Source organism: Maylandia zebra, linkage group LG18 (genome assembly GCF_041146795.1).
Source record: "Maylandia zebra isolate NMK-2024a linkage group LG18, Mzebra_GT3a, whole genome shotgun sequence".
NCBI lineage: Eukaryota > Metazoa > Chordata > Actinopteri > Cichliformes > Cichlidae > Maylandia > Maylandia zebra.
The window spans coordinates 7,484,098-7,510,175 of NC_135184.1; the positions used below are offsets into that span (position 1 = coordinate 7,484,098).

Consider the following 26,078-nt stretch of genomic DNA (forward strand, 5'->3'; position numbering starts at 1 on the left):
CCTCTGCTGGTTTGACAGAGGAGAGGACCGGTCACATGCTGACATGACAGGGTTAAAACCCACAGTGGAACACTGAGCAGATTTACTGCATAAAGAAAAGGATCCTGAGGGGATTTGTATTAGTTGTGTAATAAGACAGCATGAGTGCACGGCTTCTATTACATGTGGATTTCCATTATTTCGTTAATTGTTGTTCTTTTAAACTGTTAAAGATTTTGCCACAGTTTTTCAGTTCTTACATGGTGCAAAATTGTATATTATCTTATGTTCATTACATAGCACGTCCTGATGGATGCCCCGGATGAAAGGCATTTCATTCGACTGACTCATGTTTCACTATTAATTGCAGAGTGTTACGTTTTAAACCACCAGTGCGCTGCTGTGACTCCGAGTCTTATCAGAAAGCTGTGACCACAGCCTGCAGCCTCTCAGCACCTCGTGTTATTAACAGCTTATATCTCAGCCTGTCTTTGATGGTACTGCTCAAGGAGAGCATGAATAAGTCATGACAGAGCCCATTTCTCCCTCACCCCAGCACTGTTACAGGTCCCAGTTCAAGAGTATGCATTGGAGATCAATGAAGATGTGGTTTACACCTCCCAGAGAGTGAGTACTTTTCCCCAGGTGTCAAATCTGCACTTGTGCATTAAAGCAAACACAGTTCTGGTTTAACCTCACCCACCAATCACGGTAAACCCTCGACGGAACCCCATTTGCCAGAATAAGTATCTATTTTTGTATGATGGAAAAAGCAAAACATTTGTATTTATTTTAGTTGTTATGTAATTTTTAAATATCTACATGTCTAAATTGCACATACTGCGATAATAACATGCATTTTACTATAAGTGGTTATACCATCTATGAAGATTTATGCTGTTTACAGATTATACTGTGTTGACCAAACCATATGTTTTAAGGTTTGCAATACTGTATTGCTTTATGCATACACTGCATTATACAGAGAAATGTTCTGAATATTTATCCTAGCCTCATTAATAGAAATGGGATGGAAAAAATAATGGAAGTGTAATGCAATTCAGATTAATGGCAAAAACACAAAAAACACAAAAACTGAATCCCATATTCTCCATTAACCTAATATTTATGAATCCTTCTCACCAGCACATCCTTATACTGGGACCAAACAGATCATATCCATAATTAAAATGCAATAAGTACCAATTTGTGAATATTAACAAAAAGATTGTTTAGCAGTACCATGTTTTGCATAAATGCACCATCGTTGTGTTTTGTTTCATTTGCATAGTATTTGATAGAAATATAAACATCCTTTATTGTCCCTCACTAGGGAAATTCACCTGTTCCAACAGCAACGCGAGAGAGAAATGGAGCAAGAAAATTCACACAACAGTAAAGAATAAAAATACAAGAAATAAGAGACTGTACAGGGCAAATTCACAACACAAGAAAAAAATAATACTGTAAAGTTAGGGTTTCAATAAAATAAGGGTCACTAATTGCAAAATCTGTAATCCCGGATACGTTACTGCAAAAGGCATGACGTTCAAACTCCCCAGCTGTTATTTGCTGAGGGAATTTGTCAACCTCCTACAACAACACCTGCATCATCTTAGACTGAGATTTTGATTTTCTGTTTCCTATTTACTGAGCCGAAGTCGTTCTTCATGTTTTCACTATGAACTGGCGATGGGGATGAGTTCTTACGTTTATTTGTTTTTACAAACTACTGCATCTCAAAAAAAGTAATATAGACTTTTTTAAAATATAATTTAATTGAATTAGTAAACCCCCACACTATGAATGTCTCTTTGTGCTCAGTAGAACAGTCAACTTTCAAAGACGTTGGCCCTCACGCAATGTTTACGCAAAGTTTCATGAAGACTGATCGAGTTGTCTCGAGTTGAGAGTGAAGCTTCTTAAAGCTCAAGTTGTCTGTTTGAACTAGCTTCCAAGCTTCCATTAATTACCGAAACAATACTGATAATATTAATAGAGATGCTAAAAACACAAGTGCAACAACTGGTGAAGCCAAGTAAGTCATGCATACACTCATCATATTTCAGGCTTAAAACACATACGCAATGATGTTTCCTTTAGCTTGTTGTAATAACATATTTTCCCACAATTGATGAGCATTAAAATTAAACATATTTCCTGTGTAGTTTTATGTTCAATTCAAATTGGTTTTATTAAAAAGCGCCAAGTTACAAGAGCTTACACTGTAAAGACACTAAAGTAATACATGGAAACCCCAACAATTAAACAATGTTTAATCAACAATATTGTATCGTTAGCTTTATTTTTTCTAAAATCTTGTTTCTATTTTTATTTAAGTTAACTGAAATGTTTTTTATACCTACTTTTTAGTTTTAGCTACCCATAATCACCTGTGTTTTATAGAGAAAATGGACAGTGCTATCAAACATGTGTCATTTTCAGGACATCATACATTAAAGTTGATATCATTTTTGGCTTCTGAACTATGGCATCTTTTTTAAACGAAAGATACCAGAAATGTCTGAACATCAGTTCCTGCAGCAGCTATACATGAAGTTCAGGGTTAAAGTCATGATTAAAGACATTTTTCCATTTTGCCTCAGTCTTTTTTTTTTCCAGATAATCTGAATAATCAGGCTTGCTGAGAACAGCTAAAGCTACATTTATTTCTTTAAGTTTCCCAAAGCTGAGTGTGAAATGAGGCCAAACACCCCAGAGCTGTTATTCAAATGAGTGTGAGTCTGAGTGTTCTTTAAGTAAAAGGGCTTCTTCTCTATTTTTACAGGCTCCTCACTTACCGTGCACTCTGCCCAACACCAGCGACTTCACAGCGTTGAATTCCCCATCAGATGTCAGATTGAAGTCTTCTCTGGCATTTTCATCAATCTGAAGGAAGAGAGCTACTTCCATTATTTAAATAGGAAAGTTTTGTTTTAATTTCGGCGACTTTGAGCGGTAGGTGTGGCACGAGAAAAACATCTTACAGAAACGGTATTACGAGGTACTCTAAACGTGCTTCAAATTTGATTCAAATTTGTTTAAAATGGATGTAAAACTATCTCCATCACCTTATGACTCCTATACTGTATGCTGCTAAAGATACAACAATTCAGTATGACGGAAAGTGATAAGATGAAATGTGCCTCATAGTTTACTGGAGCCTCACAACACAGTGAATCAGGAGGCTACACCCACGCAAGACAAGGTCACCTTGTAATTTATCTCACAGTTGATAATTATATAGGCATTCTGGCTGCTGCCTCCTGGTTAGATAAAATTTACCTCATACATCATCTGAGGCTCTTGTTAACAAGATAGATTCAGGAGATCCAGATACGATGAAGATGCTTCATATTTCATCTGTGGCTTATTTAATGGGCGGTTTGTCCGCGCTGTCCTGCTATAGCTGCATCCAACTACTGTGGGTGGAAGTAAACTACATTGCTGACTAAGGCTTAAAACAAAGAGGGATTTTTTTTACAATACTGTAGTGTGGTCCACACCAGAACTGCTTGCGTGTGTGTGTGTGTGTGTGTGTGTGTGTGTGTGTGTGTGTGTGTGTGTTATTGCCCTTGAGATAAGCTCCTCATTGGCAAAGACATGGAACAAAAAAAGTTTATCTTAAGTAGCTTTGCACCTCATCTTCTTTATCTGCATGTACAAAAGCACATCATCGACATAAAAGGAGCAGGTTTTACGACACAGTGATGCATGACTTTGCATTATTTATGGAATAATTTTAGCAAGTGGCTCAAGCACCATTACATTACTGGTAACGATACTGGTTACTGGATAATCACAATTAGGATATTGTATTTGATGCAACATCATAACCTGTTGCATCAGGCTAAATTCTGGAAGTGTCAGAAGAATCACTACACCTATCTCACAATGAGACTGCTGTGACTGTTACGAGCCACACCTGCTAATCATTCTGGAAATACAAAATAAAATGATTCTCAGTGTGTGGTTCAAACATGCAAACTAAATATTTCCAGCAAAGAAGAAACTCTTGTCGAGTTGTGGCAGCAGAAGCTTGTTTGTATGATGTGTTTTCTGGTGTGATAATGACAGTGCAAAGGAGCAAGTAATATGGAGAGAAACGCCCTCGGGATTGCTGCCGTGCACTGAAATTCTATAGTAGATATCAGCTTTACAACAGTCTGCAAACAGTGAATAAAACATGATGTTGTGTGCCAAAGCTTATGAGATCCACAATAATGAAACATCAGTTTGTAGACTCTTTAAGGGTTATGAAGCGAAGGTGGTAGGGATGTGGCCAAAGGTTTCTATTGGAATGTGTTGCTGTTGTCACTCACATTAACTCTGCAAACAGGATCATTTGTGTGCTGCTAATCTGTCTTTTGTTCCTCCAATGTAAGAAAACAACAACCTCGCAAATTTGCATTAAACGCTGGACTTGTTTTTTTTTTACCTAAAACAATACCGACGCCTTTGTGCGAGCTGGATTTCGTTGTACTTTGCCAATTTGCAAACTTGCAGTGATTTCATGAGCTGATGAGGTGTTTTTACCTGCACAGACACAGAGTCTGTCAGCCTCTTGATGGTAACGGTGTGAAGCTGTCCATTGGCCACGTTCCTCACGCTGCTCCTTAACACTTCAGCATCTCTGCTGCTGTCCAGCTTGTATCTCACCTCCAGCTTATCTTCATACATAACAGACACACACACATACTCATCAAATAATAGTGTTACAACTCAGATATATGAAAGAAGTAACATTTCTACACTTTCACAGAAGAAGGATTTGAGATCATCAGCATTAAGTTTGGTCTTTTCCTGAAAATTAGGCTTTGCTACGTTGTATAATCTTCACCAGCAGGGCAAACATACATTTAATCCTTCATATATGGATCTGAATGTTTTGAAGAAGTTGTTGTTCTATTAATTGAGATTTGCATATTAGGAGGATAAGCGCTAATTCCCCATCAATAACAGAGCTAATCCAATTAATTCCCCTAATAGTCAAGCATATTAATTGGAGATTTATCAAAAGAGTGAAGATTAAAGATTGTTTTTAAAAACGAAAGGTTTTTTCTCTCACATCTGCAATATTTCCATAAATCAAAGTGAATAAATCATATCACAAGGTTAAAATTACAATTCAATATCTTCTTTTTGAGGTGCTGAGGAGAAGGGGAAATATTAAAGACGTACCACGTACCAGCTACTGCTCTAATAACAATAAATTTATTCTTTAAAAAACGAAAAAGGGCCCTAAGTGAAGCAGTAGTGCTCGGGCTGAGAGGGTTTAACTGCAGTCAAGGATGAAAAGAAATGAGCCATCTTAGGGCAAACAAGAGAAAGCTCTCAGGGATTTAATTGGACGCTTCATTTTAAGAGCATTTACCTGACGACTCCACGGTCAGCAGCAAATCTTAATGCCCTGCTGTCCATCAGCTTTCTCTGAGTCATTAACACCAGAAAAAATCCATTTACAACTAATCTAGCAGCAAAGTGCCAATTTTATTAGATTCCTGGATGCTGAAAATGTAATTTTCAACTCAAAGTGCCTCGTACCACTCTTAAAAGTCAAACTCACAACACAATTATTTCACACAGAAGCTAAGAACACACTTCAGCATGTTTCCAGCTCTTTTATTCAGAAGTGCGCTGACCTGCCCCCTATTATCGGCCGACCTAATCCTTATTCTTGCAGTGTCACTCATTGGGTCTCAGAGATAAGTCCAGAAAACACTTTATTCTTAACTTGAGACAAAACCTAATTGCTGGCAAAGCTGGCTGTATAGAAAATGCTAAAGGCTGACGAGGCAAATCCAGAGAGAGGAGTGATCTGACAGATTTTGATGATGGAGAGCAGGAAACGAGGTCAAAACAGGAAAAGTTGTTAGGAATGAATAGGAGAGAACAGGAGGGAATAAAAGGAGAGGAGAAGAGAAACGAGAGGAGCATCAGGGAGGAGAAGCAAATTTAAAAAATATAACTAGACAAAGTTTAGGGAGAAAAATGAGGGCTGGCATTAAAAGTTTCTGAGGTTTCAAAACTTTAAAGTTGGGAAAACTAAAAGTGGAGTTAGCAGGGGTAAGACTGAGAAGAACAGTGTACAAGGAGGATCAAGACACCTCTCAATTAACTTAAGGAGGAGGATAAGGAAAGAAAGGAGATGAGATCATTAAAAGGAAAAGAAGAAAAGACAAACAAGCGTAGGAGGCCTGTGCCCCTCTTACCATGCTTGTTGATGAGCACAGCCAGGTATTCTCTGTAGTAGGAGCTGACGTAGAGCAGCAGAGCTGGACTCTGGTTCGTCCTGAAGCTCAAAGAGATGTTCTCTGCTCTCAGTGTCATCTCAGAGTAGATGGAGGACGGCAGAGCGCTGCTGTTCCTGCTCAGCTCATAGGGCTCCTTGAAGGTGTAGCTGACTGATGTTCCAGGCTTGAAGCTGGCTGACACCTCTGGGACAGGACAAAAATAAATAGGCGAGGATTTAGAGTGCTGTTCAAATTAAACTTTAAAAGAGTTAAAGAGGTTATAGAATAGTGCAACAACATCTTATTGCTGTCATAAATACATGAAATATATGACTTTCTAATAATAAAAAAAAAAGTCAACTGACACAAAATTTTAAACTCATATTGCATATTTTATCATCATTCTGAGGCAGCGGTCCCCAACCCCCGGGCCACGGAGCGGTACCGGTCTGTGAGTCGTTCGGTACTGGGCCGCGAGAGTTGAGGCTCGGGTGTGAAATGTATGGGTTTCACATTATATTTTTATTGTTTTTATCATTAACTCGGTTTCCCTGGGTCTTTTCCCCTGTGTTATGAATAAATCTTCTGGTTTTTTGGTACCGGTACTGGTTTTATTTTGTTGTATTTATCCGCGACACCTTAAAGGCTGGTCCGTGAAAATATTGTTGGACATAAACCAGTCCGTGGCGCAAGAAAGGTTGGTGACTGCTGTTCTGAGGTATCAAAGGTCACTGGAGCTCAAACTTAAACTTTTTACTCCTGCGCAACGAGATCAGCCTTTGGAATGAACCCATCAACCTACAGTATCTATCCATTCATTTTCTTTCTCTTACCCGGGTCCAGCTCGGAAGGGTAGGGGTTTGAGCAGCGATGCCCAGGGTGTCCTCCTAGCTGGACATGCCTGAACACCTCACTTATGAGCCATCCTGAAGACATCACAGCTAAATGCCCAAACCACCTTAACTAGCTTCTTCCACTGTGGAGGAGTAGTGGCTTTATTTAAACTACCTCTTAAATGAAACAGCTCTAAGGGATGAAGTTTGCTTCTGCTGCTTGCATCCACAATATCATCCTTTCAGTCACTATTCATAGCTTGCGGCTATAGGTAAGCGTAGATTAACTGGTAAACTGACAGCTTTGCTTTCACTCTCAGCTGTACCTTTACCACAAGAGAGTCGTACATTGTCCACATCACTGCAGACATGTGTGAGTCTGCAGAGCGAGTGAGGTGTGTTGCCTCTGTGTGACAGAGTGAAGCTCAAGTACCCAGCCTGAACTAGCTGGATATTTGAAACCCACCTTATTTGTTTTACCAGTTTAATGACGTCTCCAGAATTTCAGTTATCAAAAATATCATTAATAATCTTCTGCTTTTCAGCTGATTGCTAGAGCATTGGCAATAATTTGAAAACTTCACATCCTAAGTTTTGAGCCTACATGAAAAAGATTCTAGTTTGAAAAGTGTTAGCTCTGCTTTCAATAATGTAAGAGTAAACAAATTATTTCTGGGGCACAGAACAATAAATATATACAAAATTATCCCCACAGTGTTTTCCAACTTTAATTAACTTCAAATGAGGGCTGTGGTGTAGGAAGGATCGTGCATGTCTTATTACTTAGGAACTTTATATTTCTAATTACAGAAATTAGTCTTTAGAACTTCTTGCTTTCATTTTCCAACCAGACACAGAGATTAACTTTTAATATATCAAACACAGAGTGTCTCACTGTGACTCACAAAGAAAAACAAAGCGTGCATCAGCATCAGCATCAGCATGATGTGGGAGATCAGAAGATATCGGTGTTTAGTGGGAGGCGGGCTAAAAAAGGACAGATGGTTGAACTCAGTTATAGAACTAATGGAGAACACAAAGGTCAACGTGGTGACGCACTGTTAGTGACTTTAACATCAAAAACAAATCACTAAAATAGACTTCAATCATATGAAACAGTAGCTATCTACATCAAACCACATCAAGTACTTCTTGATGGGTGCTGAGTAGCATAAAAGCAGAAAAATGTTTTCAGTAAAGTATAGGTTCTTAACCTTCAGGCAGCAGGATAAACACTCACTTGTAAGTGCTTTGGCATTATTTCAACTTCCACTCCATAAACGTGAGGAATTTCACCCATCTGTATTAGAAATAACTCTGAAAGACGAATTTTTTATGGCAAGAGAGGCAATCAGGACTGATCTTCACAGTGAAGGACTCTTCTCAGAGAAATAAAACTAACCTACATACCTTCAAACTATGCTTTAACCTCAGTGTGCGAGATGTATAAGGCAGCTGCGCTGAGGGAAGGGGATGGAAGTATGATGTGACACTGTGCAGCATCCTGTAGAGTTTAGACAGATCCTCTGGAGAGGGGTCAAAGCAGGTGACACCACTGAAGTAAAACCCAATCCAAACTCTCTCTTCTGAATATCAAATGATTTGCCATCTCCAAAACTTTTGCTTTTCACACAGAACAGTGGTGTTGGTCAGGATGTTACAAGAGAGCTAAAGACAGAGGAAGGGGTTTACTTCATATTTCTTATCTTCTGTTCTTCCCACCCTCAGAAGAACTTGTGTTTGGTTTCTTTACCTGTGTGCTTTGAGATAGTCAGCAAATTGCAAAAACAACTAACCATAAGGTCTAAAAATTCCTTAGAATAGAAATGCACAATGAAAAGCATGTGCGTCAGAATAGTTCTGCATGGGGATTCTGACATAGGCTACTTAGATTAAAATACGTTTGTGCATTGATTAGCTCGACGCTTTTTCGAATCCCGGTCAAACTGAACATTTCTTTTTGTATCACAAATACTCATTGTGATCTTTTTGCTCTGTATTTGAGATTTGAAAAGTAAAAGTGTCACGATTAGCTGTGTGGCTGGCAGTGGCTGGACCCAAGTGCAGGCCCCCGAGACAAAATATTAACTTAAGACGGCAGCTTTATTTGCTGGAAACACAAACTTGGCAATACAAAAACACAACTCAAACTAGGATTGCTTAACTAGACTGGGAATGCATGGCGTGGCATGACATAACCTGACGACAGAAGACGAGGGATACACACACAACTAACGTGGAGGACGTAATGACAAATACTGACTGACAGGGGCTAAAATACACTAGCAGGAAGATGAGGAAATGAGGAACAGGTGGACACATAGCTGGAACTTATTAGAAAAGACCAGTGTTGGGACTAACGCGTTATTAAGTAACGCGTTACAGTAACTACGTTATTATTGTGGTAACGAGCACATAACTAGTTATTATGCCAAAATCAGGAACGCGTTAGTAGTTACTGGGTCGTTATTCGTTACTTCTTGCGGTGGCTATCGCGGAGCTTCCACAGATTCAGTAACATTAGCAAGTGGTGGAGGCCAGCAGGTGGATGAGGGAAAGGGGACGCAGGAGGAGCAGAGACCCGAGGCGAACTGAACTTCAGGTAAGAAGTTATGACCTGCAGTCTATCTGGGTCAGATATGAACCAAGTTTAGGTGGAGTTTATTTTCGTTATGCTGACTTTTTCGTACTGGGTACTAGCTAGCATGACGGAGTTTCTATACAGCTGGGTGGGTGCTATGATGTTACTGATGTTGAACTTTATTTTGTTCATAAGGTTAATTATTAGAGTTTCCAACCGTCCCGTAAAAAACGGAATCGTCTCGTATTCAGAGAAAATATCATGCGTTTCGTATTGAGGTGAAAAGGAACACAGTTTGTCCCGGACTTCAGCTACAATGAAAAAGACACAAAGCTGGAGTTATTCTGTGTCTTTGCTGCACAGCTGCCTCTTCTTCTCTCATTCCCTCCCCCTCCCTCTCCTGTTTCTACTTCAATCATGAAACTGATCAATGATCAGCTGATCGGCTTTTCTGTCGCAAGTCCCGTCTCTGTCGTTTGTTTTCATTCAAAGGCTTTATGATTTTTCCTATAATGGTGGGCCGGGCTCTAGTCAAAATGCCCGGGCCGATTTTTTGTCCCAGTCCAGCCCTGTATGCAGCTCATCTGCAGTCTGGTGTTACCTACATCTTCCTATTCGGAAGGCAGAATTTCCGAGTTCTGAGTGCAATCAAAGGACCATGACTGCAGTTTTTGTGTTGGATGTAAAAAGCGCACATGACGCTGTAACGTAGGCTAGAATCATGGTGGCGGTCAACGACGGTCCAGGCGTGGGATTTCTCTCGTGGAAATGTGCACATTATATTTTCCTTTCTATTGGTAGGTGGCACAGAGCACTTGTGGCAAGTAAGCAAGCTAGAAGACTGGCAGTCTTGCTGGGTATCCAGTTACGGAAGCAACACATTAACAAGAGAATTCTGAGTAAAATCAAAGTTACTTTCCCTAGTAACTAGTTACTTTGAAAGTAACGAGTAACTTGAAGTAACTGAGTTACTTTTGACAGAAGTAACTAGTAATGTAACTAAGTTACTAATTTAAAGTAACTTACCCAACACTGGGCAAGACTAGGAAGTAAAATTGAATACACTAACATGAGACAAGACCTTCAAAGTAAAACAGCAAACATGACAGGCACAGAACAGACATTGAACTAAGCCTAAGAACAAACTCTTAACCAGAATAACACTGAAACCTTATCATATTCAAAACAGGACAACTAAAGAATTAGAAAATAAACCATAATACAGAAAAACACCAAAATACAAGAAACTGAAAATGCTGGGTCGAAATGACCCAGAACCGTGACAAAAAAGTATTTTAAATGTCAAATAAGATGTCACGATGTGTTTCTAAAATCATGCTTCCATAAAGTTTAACTCTACATTATTGAGAAGTAATCTTACATTAACTAAGAGCTCAGCATTTTTTCATCAACGATGGAGCGCCTTTAAGACATTTTGGTTATACTGGACTTTTACTCTACTCATTCGACCTCAGGAGTCTCGTCAATAAGAAGCTACCCAGCAACAAACAACAAAAAAGACAAACTTTTCAAAAAGCCAAAATAAGATAAGGGCGAATGTCTGGGCCATGTACCTCACCTTGCTGTGGTATTCCTCTACACATAAACAATACATTTGTCATGTTTAATGAAGTGAGAGTACTGCGATGCAGAATGCGTGAAGCAGACTGAAACTTTTATGATGGGCTGATGAAAAAACTGTTTAACCAGAATAAACTAAAACCAGACAAAAGAGAAAATAACTTCCAAAAAGAAACGAGAAATGAGAAACAAAAAAACGAGGGGATACAGACACATGAATAAAGTTAACAGAGGGAAACTCACAGGAGATGAGGACAAAGGACACATTGAGGGATCTATAAAACTCTAAATGAAATCCGTAACTAAAACAAACAAGGACTTAATGCAGTGACAAATAGATAGAAAAACAAAACCTGCATTAAATAAAGAACAAAGAAACCACAGAGAAGTAAACCCAAAGGACTCCAAACAAAAAAGCCTCTAAAAAAGTGAGTGGGACAGACCTGGGGGTCAGCATCACTAAGTATCTAAAACAATCTGTTTTTCTAAGAGAAAAGCTTGTGCAATCAACTTCCTAAGCCATACACAATATTAATAGTAAAATGTGTGTTCCTGTTATCTGCTCACCTGTTTGGCAGAAAACTCCCGCATACGCTGACAGGCTGCAGTCACACTGGAAGCCACTGGCTCTCTCCACACAGCGGCCATGGTTCTGGCAGAGCGAGCCGTAGCTGCTGCAGTGACCCGGGCAGCCGGGTTGAACCCCTGGTGTTATCTTCGCCCTCTCCTCCAAGTCCAGAGTGACGCCGTTCAGCTGCAGAGAGCGGATACAGCCCCGGAAGCCTTTCTGCCTGGATGCTGTGCCTCCTGATAACACAAAAATAGGGCATGGCATTAGCATCCCATTTCCATTTTAAACATTAATGAACTAAAACTCAAAGCCTCCAAAACAAAGAGGAAGCAAAATTCTGCATGTTTAGCTAACGATCGACTACAGCATGACAACATGTTGTCTTTGTTTCAGCCCTTCTTTCATTTCTTTATGTGTTGACTGTAGCATTCCAGCCGGACTTTATTCAGACGATGCACTCAATGATCATTACGGATGGACCATGGTGGGGTATTCCAACCCATTTATTCACAAATTGCCATAGACACATCGTAAGAGCTGTAACCATAACATAAAACAAACATTCACTTGATATAACCACGTTTCTGTTATGCTAATCAATTCACAGAAAAGGCACAGGAGGTGCTAGCATCAGCCTGCTAGATCGCTCATAAACTTATTAACAATCAAGTAATACATTTACAAATTGTCCGAAATGTAAACAACAAGTACAACACACAAACATACCTGTTCGCCTTCCAGCTAGATGCTAAATTTAAGATGGATGGAAAACGATAACCTTCTCATTTAATCCTTTCTGCGGCAAGCAGTTGCGGTACGATCTTCCTTCCCGGAAGTTGCCCGTTCCGAATTTCAAAATAAGAGTCTAATCTATATTATAAGGTATAATTCGTTCAGGGATTTAACTGTTTGAAAAATATCAAATAAACAAATAATCTGGGTCATTTACACTCCCACCAAATCATTAGTGTTCAAAAACATAACTCCATAAACATAGGAAGAAAGAACACAATGATTTCATAATACAAATAATGACCAAACAACAGAAGCATAGTATGCAAGGAATGGACTAGTCACCTTCCAACAATAAGACTAGTTTTTGAACTGGCCGTTCGAGCACTGACCGCTTAGTAAGACGTTCAACATTTTTGCCAAGTTTCCTGTCACCTAGACAGAGCTTCACTCTCCTAACCAGTCCATCTCTGTCCATTGTAGTCTCTACGACTCTTCCCAACCTCCATTCATTTCTGGGCAAGTCTTCATCCTTCATTATGACTATATCCCCGATCTGCAGGTTTCTCTTTGGGGTGTGCCAGCGTTGTCTAAAGGCAATGTTGGCTAAGTACTCTTTTTGCCAACGGCTCCAGAACTGCTCGGCCAAATATTGTACGTGGCGCCATCTCTTTCTCGCATACATATCTTCCCTTATGAACTTGCCGGGGGGAGGAAGGGCCATGGTAGACTTCAGGGTAAGTAAGTGGTTTGGTGTCAGTGGCTCAAGACTGTTGGGATCATGTAGGTTTTCAATAGTGAGAGGACGACTATTAACTATCGTCATTGCTTCATAGAAGAATGCTCGGAGGGAAGCATCAGGTAGGTTTCCAGGTGAGAGTCCAAGGGTCGTGTTGAGAACACTCCTGACTGTTCTAATTTGACGCTCCCACACTCCACCAACATGACTTGATCCAGGAGCATTTAGGATGAAGTCACACTGCTTCTTAGAAAGGAAGTTCGTCAGTTTATCACCATCTAATTCCGTGAGGGCTTCCTGCAGTTCATTCTTGGCTCCTAGGAAGTTACTGCCTTGGTCAGATTTGATCTGGCGTACGGCTCCACGTATAGCAATGAAGCAGCGCAGTCCAATTATGAATGAGTCTGTAGATAGATCCTCCAGCATTTCAATATGGATGGCTCTGGAGGAGAAGCAGGTGAAAAGGAGACCATATCGTTTTCGCACACTACGTCCTTGCTTGCTATAGAAGGGTCCAAAGCAATCCATTCCACAGTAGGTAAAGGGTGGAGATGGATTTACTCGCTCTGGAGGGAGATCGGCCATTTTCTGTTCTTCTGTCCGTCTCCGAAGCTTCCGACAAACTACACATCGGCGAAGATAGGATGCAACCGTCCTGCCAATTCCTGGTATCCAGTAACCTCTTGTCCTAATTGCACTGAGAGTCATCCCCTTGCCTTGATGTTTGACTTCTTCATGACAGTATGCTATGATCATCCTTGTAACATGATGTTCCTTTGGAATGATGGTAGGGTGTTTAACTGAGAGAGGAAGGTTTGAATCACGGAGTCGACCTCCCACCTTAATCACACCATTGTTGTCCAAGAAGGGGTTGAGGTGATGTAGCTTGTTATGAGGTGGCAGCTGACAACCTTTCTTCAGTAGCCGCACTTCCTCCGAATATGTTTGTCTCTGCAGATCTTTGATGATGAGGCGCTCGGCTTCTTCTCTTTCCTGCACTGTAGAGAGGCCGATTGACTTATCCTTGTTGATCCTTCGAAGAATGCGAGCCACTGCACAGATGGCACGAGTCCAGGATGAGAACTTTGCCAGCCGATAAGTAAGAGAATCTTGTTCTACAGTTTCCGTGTTTAGAGTCCGTGTTTCCTTAACTTCTGGATCTCCGACTGACAGTTCCGGAGCCACCTCTTCTGAGAGGTCAACTCCCTTTTCCCATAGAAATGCAGGGCCGGTAAACCAGTCCGATGATATTAGCTCATGGACAAAACAACCTCTAGAAGCACGATCCGCAGGATTCTGGTCAGTAGGGACGTATCTCCATTGCCTTTGATTCGTGTAGAGATGTATCTTCTGGATACGGTTGGCTACGAATGTATGAAAACGTCGAGCCTCATTATTGATGTACCCTAATACAACCTTGGAATCGGTCCAAAAATGCTCTTCAATGTCCGCATATCCAAGTTCTTCCTTCAAAACATTGCTGGTTTTCACAGAGATGACTGCAGCCGTCAACTCTAATCTTGGGATCGTGGTGACCTTTGTTGGGGCGACGCGAGATTTGGCCATGACTAAAGCACAGTGGATGTCTCCTTCTTCATTGCTAAGCCTCAGATATGAACACTGTCCATAGCCAGTAGTGCTTGCGTCGGAGAAGTGATGTAACTCACGTTTAATAACCCTTCCGAAATCTGCCGGGGCATAACTTCGGGGTATATTTATCCTCTCCAAGTTGTTGAGGTCGTTTTTCCATTTCTCCCACCGTGGACGAAGTTCGTTGGTTAGAGGGTCATCCCAACCTGTTCCATGGCAGCACATCTGCTGCAGCACTTCCTTTCCAATGAGCAAAAAGGGGGCTATGAGACCCAAGGGATCGTACAGGGATGCAACAATGGACAATATGCCTCGACGTGTTGCAGGCTGTTCCTTAAGGTTGGTGCTGATCTTCAGGCAGTCTGATTCGACGTGCCATTGGATACCCAACGCTCTCTCTGAAGGTAAGTTATCAAAGGCAAGGTTGAGGTCTTTAATGTCTGATGCACGTTCAGTTGCTGGTATGCTTACCAGGACAGCTTTGTCATTGGACACAAACTTGTGGAGCCTAAGACCACCCAGGGCACAAAGTTTTCTGGCTTCTTCTGCTAACTTGATAGCCTTCTCTGAGCTGTCTGTACTTGTGACTCCATCGTCGACATAGAAATTTCTCAGAATGAACTGAGAGCCTAATGGGTACCGGTCTTTATTTTCTGTAGCCAAATGCTTCAATCCGTAGTTTGCACAGCCAGGCGATGACGCTGCGCCAAAGATATGCACCCTCATACGGTATTCTTGGGGCTGTGCACCGAGATCTCCTTTCTTCCACCAAAGGAAGCGCAGGTAATCCTGGTCTGACTTCTTCACATGAAATTGGTGAAACATTTTCTCTATGTCGCACATCAATGCAGTGGAGTGCAACCGGAAGCGAAGAAGTACACCGTTGAGATTGTTCATCAGGTCAGGTCCAGTGAGCAGATGATCATTCAAACTGGTTCCCTGGTACTTGGCAGAGCAGTCGAACACCACGCGCAGTTTGCCTGGCTTCTTGTCGTGGAATACACCGTGATGAGGTATGTACCATTTTTCGCCCTCTTTCCCATCATCGTGGACTTCCTCTGCATCACCCCTTTCTATGACCTCCTCCATGAACTTGATATACTGTTCTTTGTACCCTTCATCCTTTAACAGCTTCCTCTTTAGATGGCTCAGACGTATGACTGCAAGCTGTTTGTTGTCAGGTAAGGTAGGTCTCTCCTTAAAGGGCAACGGCATCTCGTAGTGACCTAGACTGTTCTTTTCGATGTGGTTCTTGAGTTTGTCCAGGAACAGGATGTCCTCCTGAGACACTGGTTTGCCGTCTTCCTTAGCATCCTTAAAGTCAGACTCTAGAATGCGAATGGCATCTGCCGGAGTGACTGGTGGGAGCTCCCTGACTGCAACTCGGAAGCACTGTCCCGCCGTACTTGAGGTGTCGGGGCATGTCGACGTACCACCAACTATGCTCCATCCTAAGTCGGTACGAATTGCATAAGGCTCATCGTCTCCTCCCGTTATGACGTCTCTTGGTGCCATTGCTCGTGCGCAGTTATAGCCTATCAATAAACCAACCTCACAGTCCTGTAGAGGTGGAATCTCTTCTATGACCTTGGAGAGATGATTCCACCTTTTAGCTGTCTCGCATGTTGGGATATGGGCTCTGTTTACTGGTATGCAATCCTTGGTATAAGCAGGAGGAAGGTCGATGAGGAGGGAAGAGCGATAACCCCGAACACAAAGCCCTGAGACTCTTTGGCTCTTTACGATCACGTCGCGTCCAATCATAGTAGTTAACTTCAGCTTAACTGGACAGGAATCTGCCTTTAATACATCACTCAGTTCCTGCTCAACAAACGTCGTGTCGCTTTGCGTGTCTAGCAAGGCGTAAACCAGTTTCTCAGTTCCTGTATCCTTTTTTGACACCCACACAGGCACAATCATTGATGTGTTAGTTGGCTGTCCAGTAATCACTGACATTGAAGTTGCAGCAGCCTCCGTTTGGCCGGCATTGCTCAGGATAGTGGTTTCCTGTGGCAGAACTCTTTCCTTCTTTAAATAGTTGTCATCGTGTAAACAAGTGGGATGTTTACCCTTGCACGTGTTGCATGAGTGTCGATGTCGACAGTCTTTTGCACTATGTCCAGGTTTGGTGCAGCCATAGCAGAGCTTATGTTCTCTGACAAAATCTCGACGCTCCTCCAGAGTTTTAGCAATAAACTTGGGACATCCATGTAGTCTGTGTTGATTATTTTGACAGAAGGCACAAGGAGACCTTTCCTTTCCTTTAACTGGCTTGAGCCTCTCGGTGTCAGCCTCAGTCTGTGTGTTTAGAACGCTTGCCTTGTTCCTCTTAGGGTCTCTGCTGCCTTGTTTTGCAGTGCTCGACTCAGAGCTGCGGAGGGCATAAGCTGAGGTGATTGGATTGCAAGCAATCTCTGCCTCTGTCGCCATAAATGCGGCGAAGTCCTTAAAACTGGGGAATTCCTTATTGCCCTTTAAGGCTTCAGTAACCTTCCTGTTCCAGTGAGATGCTATCCACTCTGGTAGTTTAAGGATTAGCTTCTTATTCTCTTCACAGTCGTTCAGTATTTCGAGGCTCTTCACATGTGTCATTGCATCTTGGCAAGCGTTTAAGAAATCTGAGAAGTCTCTTAATCCTTCTGCATCTCTTGGTTGGATCTTTGGCCAATCTGTGAGCTTATCTCTGAAGGCTTTCTGTATAATAAAGGTTTGGCCATATCTGTTATCCAGTTTGTTCCACGCATCCTTATAAGCGTCGCTGTCATTCCTATAGAAAGTTCCTTCTAATGTTTTACGAGCTGGGCCGCCTACATACTTCCTCAAGTAATAAAGTTTGTCTGCTGGGGAGATGGCCTTTTTGTCAATAAGTGACATGAATGAAGTTTTCCACTCGATGAACTGAATGGGGTCCCCACTAAATACAGACGGCTCTGGAACTGGAAGTCTATTTAGAGCCATACTGTCTTGTAGGGCTTGGGCAAGGGATGACACGTTTAGGTCGGGTGGCGATGCTGTGACGGTGGGAGTTGGAGGGTTGATAGCAGGGGGAACATGATGGTTTCCCACTGAACTATTAGAGGAATGGAGACTGCCTTCCTGCGAGGCTACCTGGCTGTAGACTTGCAGTTTGGCCCGAGCGGCCCTCAAATTCTTTTCTGCTTGGAGGCGTTCAAGTCTGCGCTTTTCTACTTCCATTTTTCTGTGCTGTTCCTCTATCTTCTCCATTTGTCTCTCTTCTTCCAGCAACCCTTCAAATTCGACTTCCTTAGCAGCTAGCTCTGCTGCTGCATCCGCCTGTTTGAGTGTTAGAGTAGTGCCTTTGTGACTACGGATTGACTTTGTCACTCTAGATGCAGTGGATCCATAGATGGAGCGTGCGTAGCTGTTCTTAAGCAGCTCCCTGAGACGGCAATGTACTTGTTCTGCATCATAATCACCATCGAGATCTGACATTCTCTCGTAGGTAACTTTCATAATTTCGGCTGTAACTGCCTCACAACTGTCAACGTGACGTCTTAATTCTGGAGAAGGTGTAATGTGACTTCGTATTTCAAGGTAAGTGTTTAACACAGTTTCTTTCTCTTTCTCCAAAGAATCCATCAAAGATGCCAGCTCGCCTTTACTAATGTCTGACTTGAGCTGCTCTCTTGACTCTCGGGCTCGAATCTTCCATCTTTCGTACGTTGAGATGAACTTTCTTTCCCTTTTTCTTGCTTCCTCCTGTTGCATTTCGAGCGCCTTTGGAGTTGGAAATTTTGTTCGAGTGGAACGTCGGAGGCCTTCCTTAAGCTCACCTTGTAAGTTGTTCAACGTTTCTTCTCTGCGTTGAATTTCCTTCTCCAAAAGTTCTATTTCCGTAGTTTCTGATGTGTCTTCAAGAGACGCTTTAAGCCCTTTGATTTTATTCTGCAGGTCGACTATCTGATGCTCTAGTTCTGTTTGTGAGGAGGGAGTGTCCATTTCCTTCGTGTTTATGTTATTTACTTATCTAATTTGCAGGCTTTAGTTAATGAGCTGCTTGTGGTTACTATAACTTACAGGCTGCATTAACAGAAGGGAGGAGAATCTTTGCACTTTAAACCAAGTTGAAATAGAAGCGGATAACCAACACAACATTGAGAAGAAATGTATAAAATAATGAATGCAACCTGCTAGCTGTTGCAAACTGATGTGGTAAAGTAAACCTCTTATGCTAAACACAGATCAATACACCATTACTATTGTACAGTTACAAATTGAACTAAATGCCCCTCTTTCACCCCCTTTTGAGTCAGTAGAAAGAATGATAAATATACAGTAGTGGTGGTAAATACCAATAAACAAAATTACTTCACTTGTTATTACTTCATGTCCGTCGTGTCTTAATGCAGCAGATGTCCACAGTAGTTGACGACCTTCTCTCTCCCTTTAACCACCACTGATGAGAATGAATGTCCTTTCCTTGTCGATTAGAATGAAATGTTCCATACCTTTTCTGACCGTCACATCAAACCATTAAGCCAGCTGCATGATGATTATAAAGTCTCTGTCTAGAAGACCCATAGAATGGCACTGAGTTGCTCCGTGAAATGTCTTGTCAATCCCAGACGAATAGCAACACAGCTCCGTGACTCGTCCTCGTGGTTCCGTGGTGCAGGATGGCAGCAGGATGATGCGGGGGATCAGCTCTTACTGTAGCATTCCAGCCGGACTTTATTCAGACGATGCACTCAATGATCATTACGGATGGACCATGGTGGGGTATTCCAACCCATTTATTCACAAATTGCCATAGACACATCGTAAGAGCTGTAACCATAACATAAAACAAACATTCACTTGATATAACCACGTTTCTGTTATGCTAATCAATTCACAGAAAAGGCACAGGAGGTGCTAGCATCAGCCTGCTAGATCGCTCATAAACTTATTAACAATCAAGTAATACATTTACAAATTGTCCGAAATGTAAACAACAAGTACAACACACAAACATACCTGTTCGCCTTCCAGCTAGATGCTAAATTTAAGATGGATGGAAAACGATAACCTTCTCATTTAATCCTTTCTGCGGCAAGCAGTTGCGGTACGATCTTCCTTCCCGGAAGTTGCCCGTTCCGAATTTCAAAATAAGAGTCTAATCTATATTATAAGGTATAATTCGTTCAGGGATTTAACTGTTTGAAAAATATCAAATAAACAAATAATCTGGGTCATTTACATTGACAGCTTCTCCTGTCGACTACAGCAGATACACATGTCGCCTGTGCTTCCTCGGAAGCTCCAAACTGTCAAAAGTTTTTATGAAATGACTCAACGATAAAACAGCAATGAAGCAACAAACTGTAGGTGGGAAACAGTTTGGGGGACGTAACTTTTATCATCCATCTGTCTGCCTGTCTAACAGGGCATTCTGCATGCTCTCTTTAGTGGAAGTTTAAACCTTGTTTTCATTGTTACACACTCTCTCTGAGATCTTACACGGTCACCGATTCTTCACATAGTTCAAATAAGACAACCCCTCTTTTTCTACATAGATCAGAGTCGATCTATTACCTCGCTCGAGGCACTAACTCAGCAGCTCTTTGCAGTCAAAGTTAGAAGGAGACAATGTCCTGTTGTTCAGCAGCAGCTTTGCACACCAACAAGTCACTGATCTCTGTTAGAGTCTTGTCTAGGCCTTCCGTCTTTGCTCTGATACAACTCCCATAAATGATTAAACCAGCAAAGCACCGCATAATATGAAACTTGCTTCTGACACAACATAATAGTCATTTGAATCCTCACAGACTCTCCTGGAAGTCATTGTTCATGATTCAAATGTCTACAATCCAGTCATCCTGTCATCCTTTCAACTGTTACTCTTTAAATAATCACTCAGAGAGGTTAGACACTTGGACGCCTTCACTTGCATAACAATGCAACCCTGCAGCGGTCAGACTTACAGTGTAATCACATTTTAATCAGTGTTATAATCACAGCTATTGTACCACAGTTTTCTGCATAGTGATTCAAATTAATACAATATGCAAACACCTTTCTTTAACTGCAAATGTGTCCCGACCCACAAATCTCCAGCTGTAAATGTATTGGAACATTTTACTCTGCACTTATTAAACACAGGCGTACACATACAAAATTGTGACAGTTATTGCTGTCACGTGTTTAAATATGCCTTCTGGACATCCTGACAAAAGACAAACGTTTTTACATTTTCTTCAGTCAAGAGTTTCACATGTAAAAACTGGGAGTTTAGGCTCATGCTGACATTCTTAATCAGTATGATTCTTAATCTCAGGCCATGCTGAGATTAAGAAGATTAAGAATCATATTACTTATTACACCATTTTTTATAAAATTTCCATTCAGTCATGTAAAGGTTTAGCTATTAAGAAGATTTCTTAAAAGTTGTAGATTTGCATTCTGAGAGTCAGAAAGCACAGTTTAAAAAAAACAAAACCTATGTAGTCATCTTAAACTGGCCTTCAACAACAACAACAACCCAATATAAAAGAACTAAAATAACTAACACAATCTCACGCTGTGACTCTGATATTAAAACTACAGCTCACAGCTGGCCTATTATACAACCGTGATTTCAAATACCCAACAGGAAGCAAGTTTGGCCACTTTAAATAAAGTTTCTAAAGGTTCCAGGAAGAACACCCAGCACACATAAAAGTCATTTTTACCAAACACTAATTTGAGCCCTGGGAGATATTCACACAGTTAAGAATTTTATGTTTTTTATGTCTTTTGTAGTTATGACCACCAGTTTTAATTATTTCAGCTTCATTTATCAGGAATTCTATATTTTGTCCCCTTAAGAGGTTTCCTATGGCTCCTAGTATTACCAATGACCTTCAGTCCTTTGCTTTTTTGAAGAGATGAAGACACAGAAAGCTGGCAAAATAGAATAATATATTTTAAAGTGCATTTTTATTAAATTCAGATACATTCAAATATTTATCCAGTAAGTGAAAGAAAACTTTTATCAGAATTATACAATTACAATCATTAGCTTCCACGCAACCAAATCAGAAATCTGCTGACTTGATGTTTCTCCCAAAAGTGCATTTTCAGTCACCATTATCTGCTGTTCTTGAGTTTTATGCATATTTTTTCGAGGAAACCGACATCTTTCGACACAGACGCTCATATTTCAGGACGAACATTTAAACAGGATATTTTTCACGTCTATCCAAGCTTTAAGTGCTCCACTCATCTTTGTCACGTCAAAAACCCCAGATGTCGGAAATATCTTACTCCGCTTCTGTTTGGCAGCCAAAAGAAAAGCTTTAGTAGCGCAGGAAATTTTTAAATGGCAGTGTGTGAGAGTGAAAGAGGTGACTGTAGCAGTGAGCAAAAAAGCATCCCTGAGGACCACCACCTGTGATCAAAGCAATAAAACAGCAGCAAGGAGAGGTTATTAAAGAACAAACCCTCCTACCAGGGAGGCTATCAGAGCGGTGAGGGTTTTCAACAAACATCCTGCCGTACAACTTCAGCTCCAACAAGGATTACAGAGTCTTCACATCAAATGGAAACGCTGCTTAAAGAAAACACTTAAAACAGCATAATGAGGGATTTGTGATGTGGGGATCAAAGCATACATCAAAGAATTGAAATGCAGATAAACTCCACCTCTGACCAAAGGAGCAGAGCTACGAGTAAGACCTTCAAGAGAATTTCAGCCTCATATCCATCAAAAATGCATCAGCTCTAACAAGACATTTTCAGTGTCTACTATACGTCTGGATCCTGTGTATTACTGGACACGTGAGACGACATGAGCGTGAATAGAAATTAATTAGTGAAATGGAGATCAAAGCCGATGCGTGTTCAAGCCTGAACATCGAGCTCAACAAGCAAAACGCAGGAAAAAGAAAAGTTAAACTAAGAAGGAGCAAAAGCACAGCACAGCTCTGAGAAAAGACTTAAAATCTCAATATGAAACCAGGATATTTTCTGAAAACACAGATTAAAAACAAACAACCAAAAACAGTATGCTGTAGGATGAGCTGACCTGCACCGCTTGAGCGATGGCGAACAAAACAATCATCAAACACTATATGTGCTTTGTGGGCTGCTTATGCTGCACACATGAAAAGAGCATATAGATAACATGGCAATTTATATATATGTTCAGCCTAAACACTTTACATTTGATGTCTATTCCACCCCTACAGTTAAGAGTCTGTAAAGTTGCAATTATAAAAAAGGAAACATACAGTTTTGTTAGCCTGTTTATTCCTTTCTTCACTCATTAACTGTTCCTTATACAACAGTTTCTCAATTTACTCATTACTGAGAAGAAACTTTCAGATGTTTGAGCAAGTATTTACTTTGTACCATCACTGATAAACACTGATTCACAAAATAATCATTGCCACATCTCGAAATTTTGGCAAGATCATTTTTACTCAATAACTGTGTGAGCAAGCTGGAGGGTAAGAATATTTTATAATCTTTACTGAATAGAACACAGAGGCATATAAAAGCAGCAAAAATGGTAGAATTAAAAAAAACACTGGAAGTTAGGCAATAATCACACATGCCTAGGAACCTGTTTGCGGCCTTCTGATAGCTACGGGTTGCTAGGGAAGAATGGTTCAATCCCTGATTGGTTGCTAAGTGGTTTCTGGCAGTTGCTATGTGAAACTGGGCACCGAATGGTACACAGTGCTGGACTGAAAACCTCCTTGTGATTGCTTTAGCGGGTTGCTGTGATGGTTTGCAAGGAAGATGTTGACTCGTGTGCAAAGACTTGACTCTTGCTGAGCAATGGTTAAAGTGTGAAAAACACAGTGCAAACTGCAACTGGAGGCTATGATTTCTCTCCGTTTATCCTGCAAAAAAGAAATAAATTCTGAATTCAAGTAAAACAAATGAGAGAGGAAGGATGGAACATAGACAGGGAGAAAATACTGAGCAGAATAATTAAACAAATTACCGTTTTGTCTCTTTGACGGTATATTCAGAAAACAGAAAAGCTCTCCACTTCAGAATTCACTCAAGAAGTCATTAATAAGCAGTTGTTGACCGGTTCCACTGGCCATAACACTGGCTCCATCATGTTTGACAGATGATGTGGTATGCTTTGGCTCATGAGCTTTTCTCTCTTTGCCCATACTTTTTTTGTATCCTTAGCCTCATCATCATCATTCATGAGGGCATCTCCTGAACTTAACAAAGATAAGTCTATCCTTCTAATGAGTGTTTTTAACCTAGCTAGATGGAAATGGAAACAATGGAAATAATTCTTTGATCATCCACATAAGTCTTTCAGGCCTTTTGGTGTTCTTGTGCTAGTCATTGCATTCATTCATTTTAGGAATGTATGCAGTGATCAGCTGACCTCTGATAAAACTTTTGCTATCCCTCATTTTTTTTTCAGCCTAATGATGACTTCCACCTACATCAGCATGTCTTTGGACCAGTAAAATGTTATGCAATGCCAGTTCAACACTTTGAATTAACCTCAAATTGTCCATTCCTCTGCTGGAATTACAGTTTACAAATTGTTGTTTTGTGTATAACATTTGTAATGTGAACTCTGATGAACAGGATATGAACAGTCTAGTGAACAATGATAAGTTAAAAAAAAAAAAGTATTTTGTCATCACTGGTTTAACATGCAGGTTGAATATGCCTCGTAAAAAGCATATAACTTTTCATAATCAATGTAATTAAATTAGATCAACACAGCACCGAAACCCCCCCCCCCCCCACTAAGCTGCGCTTCAAAGAGGATTCGAAGAAAAATAACAACCTTGACTTGACAGGATACCGTGCACACCGCACTGTCTATAATAGGACAATCTAGTGCCAATGCAGCTGCATTTCGAGGGATATGAAGGGAAGATCAAAGGAATCCTGAAAATCCTTGTAGAGGATGGAGTCTCATCTACACATCCCAGCATGGAGGAATAAACTGTGCATCAGTTGGTGGATAGTGATGCTGCACAAATATACAAAGGCTCAGCTATCCAAACCAAACAAAACAACTGCTTCTAACCTTCACAAAGGAAGTGATTTCTGCTGAGCTAATTGCCGAGCTCACTTTAAATTGCTGTGTGTGGATTTTTAGCACCTCCAACGCAAACAGCATGCTGGGGATTATAAATCCATGCAAGGCAATAACACGGCTTATTAATCAAGACAATGGAATCCGCTGCCTTATAAAGCAAGGCAGGATTATGGCACATAAGTACAGCATACATTGAAATATGGCTTGTGAATTTATACAAACCAACACAGGAGCTTGTAATTTACACAATAGAACAGTTTTGCCTTACAAATGGAGTCTTACAAATACAATTCATGGGGTAAAATGGATTGAAAATGTAATCACGCCCATGCTGAGGCTTGTGAATGCAAATAACTTAATATTCAGCTTTTCATACTATGTGAACAAGGAGGGACGCGGTGAGATACTGACGATGTAGAGAGAAATCTGAACACTGCTTTAAAGTCACCCCCCTTGCCAAGACACTAAAAGGGTTACATTTCATATATACGTTTTACACTTAAAATCTTATTAATAATTGTGGGGATTATTATGAGTGTAATATAGCTGAATGATATCTTTTAAGAAACGTGTTGGATGACATATTACCCTATAGAGGTTTGATATTTTTAACTTTTAAAGTGAGATGGTTTGGTACAAACTGGGGGGATGAGAGGTAGAAGTAAGGAGCCATCCAGCTGTCAGGGAGGGCTTAATAAAAAACAAGATATGAGATTACAGCCATGCTGGGAGCTGTGTGGAGGATGTATTTAGGCACCGTGGTGGTGAGAGAAATGCTGACATCAGCTTGCCGTGCTGATGTTTAGCAACTAATGTTCAGCATCTTAATCGTAGTTTATTAGCATGCAAATTTGCACAAAATTCAAAGTACAGCTAGGGTTGATGGGAATGTCATTAGTTTTATTTATCCATTTTAGCATATATTTACTAATAAACCAAAGAACCGGACAATATAGCTACAGTTTTGATCTGATGATGGTGATAGGAAAAAAGAAAGGGGCACATGTAAATAAACCGAAATTTTACTGGGAAAAAACCCCCAACAAAATTGAACAATTTATTGAGGGATCTGTATCCAGACCAAAATTTTTAGACATATCTAGGCGTGATCCTTGAGGCCTTGCTGGTAGTATGGCTAATAACCAACTGAGCTGTTTCATAGAAAATCAAACTGGACGCACGTGTTATTAAGCTGATGCCAAATAGCCCCACAACAGCCACGAGGCATTC

The 26,078-nt window shown here is 40.8% G+C and overlaps 1 protein-coding gene across 1 annotated transcript in view; it reads right to left on the minus strand.

Moving 5' to 3' along the window:
• LOC101469035 (contactin-associated protein-like 4) overlaps positions 1–26,078 on the minus strand; it is a 163,359-nt gene that overhangs the window by 7,398 nt on the left and 129,883 nt on the right. The window contains exons 18-21 of the mRNA XM_004565554.4: positions 11,775–12,014; positions 6,192–6,416; positions 4,516–4,649; positions 2,781–2,868 (exon numbers count right to left, since the gene is read on the minus strand). Of these exons, the coding sequence (XP_004565611.2) occupies positions 2,781–2,868; positions 4,516–4,649; positions 6,192–6,416; positions 11,775–12,014 (687 nt within the window). The remainder of the gene's footprint in view (positions 1–2,780; positions 2,869–4,515; positions 4,650–6,191; positions 6,417–11,774; positions 12,015–26,078) is intronic.